The sequence below is a fragment of the Epinephelus fuscoguttatus genome, linkage group LG5, assembly GCF_011397635.1.
Source record: "Epinephelus fuscoguttatus linkage group LG5, E.fuscoguttatus.final_Chr_v1".
Taxonomy (NCBI): Eukaryota; Metazoa; Chordata; class Actinopteri; order Perciformes; family Serranidae; genus Epinephelus; species Epinephelus fuscoguttatus.
Window position 1 is genome coordinate 30809773 of NC_064756.1, and position 8472 is coordinate 30818244.

At 41.9% G+C, this 8472-nt stretch overlaps 2 protein-coding genes across 2 annotated transcripts; one reads left to right on the forward strand and one right to left on the reverse strand.

The window, feature by feature from the left end:
* Positions 1–598: 598 nt before the first annotated feature.
* Positions 599–2795, reverse strand: LOC125888880 (post-GPI attachment to proteins factor 2-like). The gene is made up of 6 exons (XM_049576513.1): positions 2424–2795; positions 1979–2152; positions 1639–1888; positions 1437–1543; positions 1229–1337; positions 599–1078 (listed from the first exon to the last, which is right to left on the reverse strand). The coding sequence occupies exons 2-6, from the start codon at positions 2144–2146 to the stop codon at positions 948–950; spliced, it is 765 nt and encodes a 254-aa protein (XP_049432470.1). The 5' UTR covers positions 2147–2152; positions 2424–2795; the 3' UTR covers positions 599–947.
* Positions 2796–3194: 399 nt separating this feature from the next.
* On the forward strand, positions 3195–7609 carry chrna10a (cholinergic receptor, nicotinic, alpha 10a). The gene is made up of 5 exons (XM_049576521.1): positions 3195–3255; positions 4733–4878; positions 5050–5204; positions 6285–6817; positions 6909–7609. The coding sequence occupies exons 1-5, from the start codon at positions 3195–3197 to the stop codon at positions 7607–7609; spliced, it is 1596 nt and encodes a 531-aa protein (XP_049432478.1).
* Positions 7610–8472: the final 863 nt, after the last annotated feature.

Sequence of the window (8472 nt, forward strand, 5' to 3'; positions counted from 1 at the left end):
GGCATGACACGAGGCTTTGCAGTGTTGTTATGGTGAATAGCAAACACCTAAATGTAAACACCATATTTAAAGTAGACGAGGATGGATACACTGCATGGTGATGCATAAAATAGCATAAAGCATAACAATCTGTCACATACATTTACTAGCAGGCTGTGACTGTGGTTACAACTAAAGAAACATTACAGCAGTTTGTGTTTATACATGGCCCCTGGGCCACTGGGTTTTCATCCAACCGTATTAACTTTCGGGTCACAGTGAGGTAACGGTGTGCGATTATAATACCTGCAGCGGATTAACAACAGGGCATTAAGGCCGCATGTAGAGTATTCATATTTGAGAACTGTTAAAAATATCATAAGTTCAACTGCTAGCAATCAAATACCATTAAAAGTTTCAATATTGTTGAAATATAAATGCAAATTTAAAAGTATCACAGTCAAGTGGCTCTTGGTGGCAAACTTTTTTTGGGAACGGTGTAGCTCCACTGTGTCAAAAGTTTCTGTGTGTTGACCCGTATCTGAGACTCAAAATTAATGCTCAAAGACAAGGCCCACATGGACACAAATGAAGGCCGAGCATACTTGAAGAACTGTCACTTTACTTTGGCACACATACAGTATGACCACACACTTTTTTGTGCATCGTACAAAAGTTAAAATCTCACATTACATAAAACTGTGTATGTGGACAAAGGCATCCATGAATGAGACACTGAGGCAAAGAAAAGCACTTACAGCTCACTGAATTGACCACACAGTAGCACATGTGCATGTCTTCTGATCAAACTTGTCTGACATCTATGCTGTCTAAGGACTTGAGAGCTGTCATCCTGGAAATATATGGAAAAGGCCTTCATCCCACTCTTCCTCTTGTGCAGGATCAAGGCTGGTAACATCAGGTGATTGTGTGGGAGTACATTTAGCACTCAGTCCTTGAATTTCTAGTCAGAAGTCTTTATCTTCGGATGATGAAACAACCATGACCTCCCGGCTCTTAAAGTCCCACACTGCTGTGAGATGGAAGGCCATGTTGGAGAAAACCACTAGATACTCAAACAGGGCAAATAATGTGTAACCTGTGGAAAGAAGCATATAATAGACATGTGTTTCAATCAACATTTTATAGCTAAAATTTTACACCACCGTTCATATGACTGACATGTTTTTGAATGCTGTGTCATTCTTTATCAAGGACCATTATCGGCCCTCACAGATTCAATACTTACTCCCTGATTCACAGTACATATTGTGTTTCCAATAAAAGAATCCGGCGAAAGCACAGAAGGATACGTTGAGGAGTAAGAAGCGTACTTTCCAGTGGTGAGACTTGGCATCCTATAAAGGAGAAAAAAAACAAGAACACTAATTTGGACTGGAATGCTGCATATGGCATGAGGGACTGCAGACTGTAGTGTGTGATTTGGCATCCCTTACCTCAGGACTTAATGAATACTTCTTTATAGTCTTCCATAAACGGCAGGTTATGAGCATGTAGATAATGGAGCTGACTATGAAGAGCACAAAACCTTCCTTATGTACAACTAAGGAGCAAAAGAGAGGGGGACAAAGCATACCATGATTCAATGGAACACAAAGACTTGAATACAACCTCTCCAGTAAATGATGGATTACTCACAGTATGTTTCACTGGATGATACATATGTGAGGAGCAAGAGGCCGAGGTTTTCACAGATAGAAAAGGCCAGGTTGAAGCAACTGAGTGAGCTCTCAGGAAACCTCGAGGCAAAGCGCGTCTTGTAAAATTTGAAGTAGGTGAATGCCACCAGGAGCCTCGGCGCTGAGTGCAGCCCGATACAGAACCGCCATATGTGGCACTCAGGACTAAGACTTATTGAGGCACTGATAGATGGCAGGTAATTAGGCACCTGGAAACACACAGGGATGATTTAGTATGTCATTAGCATTGAGGGAAAAAAAAAACATGCTTGGATAGGTTTGCAAAACAGGGACATTACCTGGCAGTGTGTACCAGTAGAGTCCTCATAATGGAAAACAGAGGATATGAAGACACAAGTTATTAGTCCAAGCAGTGGCAAGCACACAGTACCCACAACACAGGTGGCGAATGACACCCTGATGACCAGGGGCCTCTCGTGCCCCAAGATACTAGAGCCTTGTAGCATCTTAATCTGAAACAGTGTAAAAGAAGTCTTATTTAGAAACATCCTGCAGAGACAATCACACTTTGTCCAAGTTGTAATACATCAGGCTACATATGAGGTATATGTTTGCAGATATATGCTGTATATGCAACATATAACTCCAACATTTCATCTTGCTGAATCAATTATACTATACTGTAACGTGCTGTCAGCGTTGCATCAATTATCTGGGGACATTTTGAAACACATGCATGCATTTACTGCACATATAAAGTCTGGAAAAACTAAATCAACCTACCTCCACTTGGTTTACAGTTTACCAATAATGGCTACCACAGACTGCACGCACTTATCTTGTCAATACCTACGCTATTACAATAACATTCATGATAGCAGGCTGCGGGGAAGAGCTGAATTATTCCAGGTACCAACAATAAGGTGTAAGGCATAAAAAGGACCTGGGAATCATCCAGCCATCTTAAATCTCCGCGACATTTTTATGCATCCATTAAAATTCATTTGAATGCTCCCATAAGATGATAGCAGGCCCGCGGATGCAGCATCCTCCTTGTGCGACAGAGCAGGAGGAAAATGCAGTGCATGAGCAACATCAGCACCCGGAAGAGAAAGTGAGCGGAGGAGAGCGCTGAGGATGCTGCGTATGGGCGGCGCAGCCTATCAAAAAATGATGCACAGATCACAGACAGCATGTTGAATAAAATGTGTCTCTTTACAATAATTAGCCACAGTGGAAAAACAAATATGGCGATCGATTTTTATTTATGTAGTCATTATTATCATTATTATTATTATTTAGAAATTTATTTTGAATAAAAATATCAGAGATATACTGTAAACCTGTGTATCTACTGTATGTGGTTCACATGTGATGCTGCCCCGCCTCTCTCCTCCTCAGCATCAGTCGCACTTGGTGGCCTCGTGCAGTTCACGCTGTGTTCTCTCTCAGTCTGATTTTTGTTTCTCTGTTTTGTTTTCGATTGCCAGTGAATGGCACTTGGCACCCAGTAGCTCAAATGATTTTTGGATCGAGATGATTTGCTTCAGCAAGATGAAACGATGGAGAGTGCAAACTTTATTTCGCTTGCTTCTGTTTGTCATTATTTTGCCAAGTAAGTTTCCATTCATTTTAAGTTTTAGTCCTGTGATCTAAAGTGTTGTAGGCTATTTTTAATTCATTTCAGTTTTAAGTTATTTCCACAGAGAAAAACAAGAAAACTACCAACGCTGTGCCAGCAAATATGATGACGAGATGTTAAGAATATTTGCATAAAATATTGCCGATCAACTCTGATGCTCATTGGTTGTATTTCATTTTAATACACCAGTTAAGTTGAGAATTCCAGTATGTTGTTTCCATGGCAGAGAAAGTCCAGTCAGCCAGAAATCAGAGAAGAAAATCTCAAACTTGGGATGCCATCAACTATAACATCTGGAGCTGCTCAATGACAGACTGATATTATGGACCCACAGAATGTTTATTTTCTTACTTAAATCAAATTGATCTTTAGTTTAATGCAGTGTTTTCAGGTCTGAATTAGAAAATGTACCCATATACTCAGAACATTCCCCTGGGTGCTCTTAATGTCATCTCTAACATCTTTCCCAAGTCATTGTCTGTGGAGCAGCTCCAGACTTTATATTCCTATGACATCACAAACTTGGACTTAAGAGAGGGTTGTTCATGTTTACTAATAATTTTGGACTGTCTTCGACCATAGGAATAAGATGTATGAATTTTGAAAATGTGCATAGTTCCCTGTTATGTCAGCGTTTCAAATTTTATGCATCATTCATTCCCCCTCAGATCTCCATTCCTCTTCCATGCAAGCTCTTATCCAGAACCTGCAAACTTGGAGCCAGTTGTTTAGGGATTTGCCATCACTGTAATCCTGCAGGCCTCCTTTGTATCCAGCTCAGAGGCTTTATTGAAACAACGTTTCAAGTCAACATCTGGCCAGCCCAAATCCATTGTTGACACTGAAAAGAAGCTCCGGATATAATATAAACTAGTGTTTCTATTTTTAAACTCCTGGTAGCTTGGAATTATTAATGTAAAAGTGGCATGAATAACTTCCTTGGAAAGGATGAAAAAATATACATCAAAAGTTGGCATTTACATATTGAAGAATCTTTACTGTTTTCACAGCATATGAATGTTAAAGCTCATTTTGATACTTACATATTGTTTGTCTATACATGTCATCAGTCAACACATGCTTGACTCCACACACACAGTCTGAACAGGAACAGTCATTGCTGGTACTTAATGGCAGATTTGCCTGATCTTGCATTAGAGCTTTATAGAAGGGCAGTCTAGCCTGACATCCGTCTTTGTCCCCTTTCACCATCTGTCATGTATCCACATTTTCTCTCATGTTCTCCCTCTCTTCCCACCGCAGCATCAACATGACTGCTCTGAATGATTGCACTGATTGATCGAAAATGATAACAATTGTCCTTAAGAGCAAATATTTAATTTTCCCTGACCAAAAAAATACAAAGTAAATGTGATGTGGCATTATTGACTGAAATACAACAGGTTCTTTGTAGAAATATGACTGTGAATGGTTTCTCTCCATGGCGTAGCCTGTCGGTGTGCTCAGGGGAAATATGCTCAGAAGCTCCTGAATGATTTATTCACCGACTATACCAGTGCGCTGAGGCCTGTGGAGGACACAAACACCATCCTGAACGTGACCCTGCAGGTTACACTGTCGCAAATTATCGACATGGTAAAACACCACAGTTTCAACACAAGTCACCACAAGATTGTATGCATGAAAAGAACCTGTGCAGACACCCACACAATAATGCCATTTTTATATTAGATGATATTTCTGTTTTACCTGCAGTATGTCCCCTGTTGTTGTCAATTATTTTCTATAATTTTCAATGTTTTACAGGATGAGCGAAACCAAATTTTGACTGCATATTTATGGATACGGCAAGTGTGGGTTGATGCACACCTCAAATGGAATAAAGATGATTACGATGGACTCGATACCATCCGCATACCTAGTAGTTATGTATGGAGACCTGATATAGTCCTATATAACAAGTAGGTCGGACTGGTATTGGGTTAATCATTCAGTGATTATCCAAGTGTGGCTCCTGTTGGTCAGGATAAAAGGCACAAGCTGAGCATTCCTTAAAGCCGTTATTTATGGGAGTGTCCAGGCCTCTGTCTGCTTTTTATATAGATGTAATGACAAGAAAAACAAATCGAGTACCTTTTCACACCTGCAAGTCCAAACCAAGGTTCGCCTTTATGTTACATTATACACATTGTGATAAGTGATAAGTACCTGTGAATATTTGCAGCTTTGACAATATGCAACAAGACCAGGGAGGATATAGTAATTAATCATATTCATTTATGTTAATCAACCACCCGAACCAGACCCAATTTTGGTAGGACTTAGCGCAGCTGCATCAGTGTCAGAGAGAGAGAGAGAGAGAGAGAGAGAGACAGAGAGAGAGAGAGTGATAGAGAGGTGGAACAGCAGGTGGAAGGTGGACTATTGCACGCAGTGTTTCTATAAGTTATCAATAACTCAAACGCTGATAACCTTTCACAGTTCATCTTACCTGTTTCTTTTCCTCATCAGACAGGCACTTTAACAGCTTGAAGCAGGGGTCAATGACTGCGCTGAGGAAACTGACCTCATTTGTGTCTGACACTTGAAACCTCCTTTTAGTTTCCTTCACCAGTTTACTGGTGAAAAAACAAAATGAAAAATGAAGCATTCGAACACTGACTTGGCATTGATTGGTTTGTAGATGGGTTTCTAGAGATGCCTCAGATTACATCACATTGATAACCTGCTAACAGCTCATACTATGTACACTAATCACATGCTGACACACATATAAACAAAAACAGAGTGTTACTGAAACTATATAAAATGCAGACACAACACTGAGGAATGAGTACAACTCTCCAAAATGTGTTGACTCTTGCCTCAGTTGGTGTACTTGTGCATTTGTATCCTGATCACGTTTCCTCCTCAAATCATTTACAGCCTACTCCAGGAAATTACAGCTACTCTTCAGTTATTTTCTAAAGGTATCCAAAATATCAATCTGCTCTTGGTATAAATGTAAACACTGCTGCAGACAAGTTTTATTTGTTTTTCAGTGCTGATGATCATTTCACCGGCTCCATGGACACCAATGTGGTGATCCGGCATGATGGCCAGATAACGTGGGATTCCCCCGCTATCACAAAGAGCTCCTGCAAAGTAGATGTGTCCTTCTTCCCCTTCGACGCCCAGCAGTGCAGGTTTACATATGGCTCCTGGACCTACAATGGTAACCAGCTGGACATCCTGAATGCCTTAGAGAGTGCTGACCTGGCTGACCTGGTGGAAAATGTGGAGTGGGAGGTGTTGGGTATGCCAGGGAAGAAGAACATTATTCTGTATGGCTGCTGTGCTGACCCTTACCCTGATGTGACCTATACACTGAAACTCAAGAGAAGAGCATCCTTTTATGTTTTTAACTTGCTCATACCATGTGTGATGATCTCTTTCCTTGCTCCACTGGGCTTCTATCTGCCTGCAGACTCTGGAGAGAAGGTGTCTTTGGGTGTCACCGTGATGCTGGCACTCACTGTCTTTCAGTTATTGGTTGCAGAGATCATGCCACCTTCTGAGAATGTCCCACTCATTGGTAAGGGTAATAAAATGGGGTCAAATCCAAACATGTGATGACTGTGAGTTACAACTCTATGTTGATTTCCCCGTCTTATTATCTTCCACAGGAAAGTACTACATTGCTACAATGACCATGATCACAGCATCCACTGCCCTGACCATCTTCATCATGAACATACACCATTGTGGTCCAGATGCCAAGCCTGTTCCCAAGTGGGCTAAGAAAGTCATTTTGCAGTACATGGCCAGAATGTGCTTTGTTTATGAAGTTGGGGAGAACTGCTTGTCACCACAGCCGGAGAAACAGGAACCTCAATGTGTAAAGAACACCAACTGCACCATGAATGGCCAGGCAGGACCAGGCAGAGAGGACCATGTCTTCAAAATGGAGAGAGGACAAGAGACAGTGGGCTCCATGACCGCAGAGGAGAGGGATGACACGGATCAGATGATGAGCCCAATAGGCTCAATCGGGAGGAACCCTACCAACAACTACAGCACTTGGAAGAACGGCATTTTCATGAGCATGGACTGTGGAGATTCGGGGGGTCCAAGGAGATGCAGGAAGGGAGGTGTGAGTGATGGAGAGAGAAAGGACAAAGAGGTTTCCTGCAACAGCATAAGCAATGAGAGGCAGCTGCTGCGTAACATCGAGTACATAGCCAACTGTTACAGAGATCAGAGGGCCACGCAGAAAAGGACTGGGGAGTGGAAGAAAGTAGCCAAAGTTTTAGACCGCTTCTTCATGTGGATATTTTTCATAATGGTGTTTTTAATGAGCCTTCTCATCATGGGTAAAGCCATCTGACTGCAGATATGAGAAGTTGTTATTAATGGCAGTGATAATTGTTGAATTTGAATTTGAAAACACATCCTCCTCCTACAGTATTTACAGTACAGTACAACCAGTATTTCTGTGCATGTGTTTACTTTTATTTCATTGTAAAGCTGCACATGGCTCATTTGCTCAGCCCCTCTTTGCCCCACTCTGTCTGTTTATGAGACCACAAATGAGAATTAGCAAGCTAGCTACCCCATGCCGCCTGCCAGTGTGGACTGCTTCCCTGGGAGGAGAGCTGGCAGCAGCTTGGGAGACCGAGCTTCAGTTGGCTGCTGTAGCAACTCAAATTCGGCCAGTGCACATCCCCCAGTGCTAGGAGTCACAGCAGGCTGGTGGACAGCGGCATCACCAAGTGTAACTTGTGTGAGAGCATTAACAGGAAGTTTGCTGATCTAGCAGAGAGTCTGGGCTATCTGGTCCCATAGCTGTGGTTTGCACTGGCTGGATTTGAGTTACTAGGGGTTCCTAACTGAAGGGGTCCGTCTTTGGAGCTGCCACCTGCTCTCCCTTGGGCGAAGTGTCACACAGTGTGAGACACAGTGTGATTCGAGGCTCTGGCTAACATTAGCTACATAAACATGAACTTGAAGCTGCCGCCATGAGCTTTTAACTCCAGTTAGCAGCAGGCTAAACTAATAGCAACATTTTCTGTACATTTCTGCCAAGCTTTGCCAATACTGACACGTTTTATTTCATTTGTTGTAAGACTCGCTTGTAGTCTCTCTTTTTGATGAGTCCGTCTTCTTTTTTGGGGTTGTTATGCAGTGTAGACAGTTGTTGCCAATGATGATATAGCAACTTCTCTGCAGGAGTCTCCACCATTGAATCAG

Coding starts and splice junctions, on each gene's coding strand:
- LOC125888880 (XM_049576513.1), bottom strand. CDS start 2,146: ATGCTACAAGGCTCTAGTATCTTGGGGCACGAGAGGCCCCTGGTCATC. Junction 1,889..1,978: donor CTACTGGTACACACTGCCAG/GTAATGTCCCTG, acceptor GTGTGTTTCCAG/GTGCCTAATTACCTGCCATC. Junction 1,544..1,638: donor ATCATCCAGTGAAACATACT/GTGAGTAATCCA, acceptor TTTGCTCCTTAG/TTGTACATAAGGAAGGTTTT.
- chrna10a (XM_049576521.1), top strand. CDS start 3,195: ATGAAACGATGGAGAGTGCAAACTTTATTTCGCTTGCTTCTGTTTGTC. Junction 4,879..5,049: donor TGTCGCAAATTATCGACATG/GTAAAACACCAC, acceptor AATGTTTTACAG/GATGAGCGAAACCAAATTTT. Junction 6,818..6,908: donor TGAGAATGTCCCACTCATTG/GTAAGGGTAATA, acceptor TATCTTCCACAG/GAAAGTACTACATTGCTACA.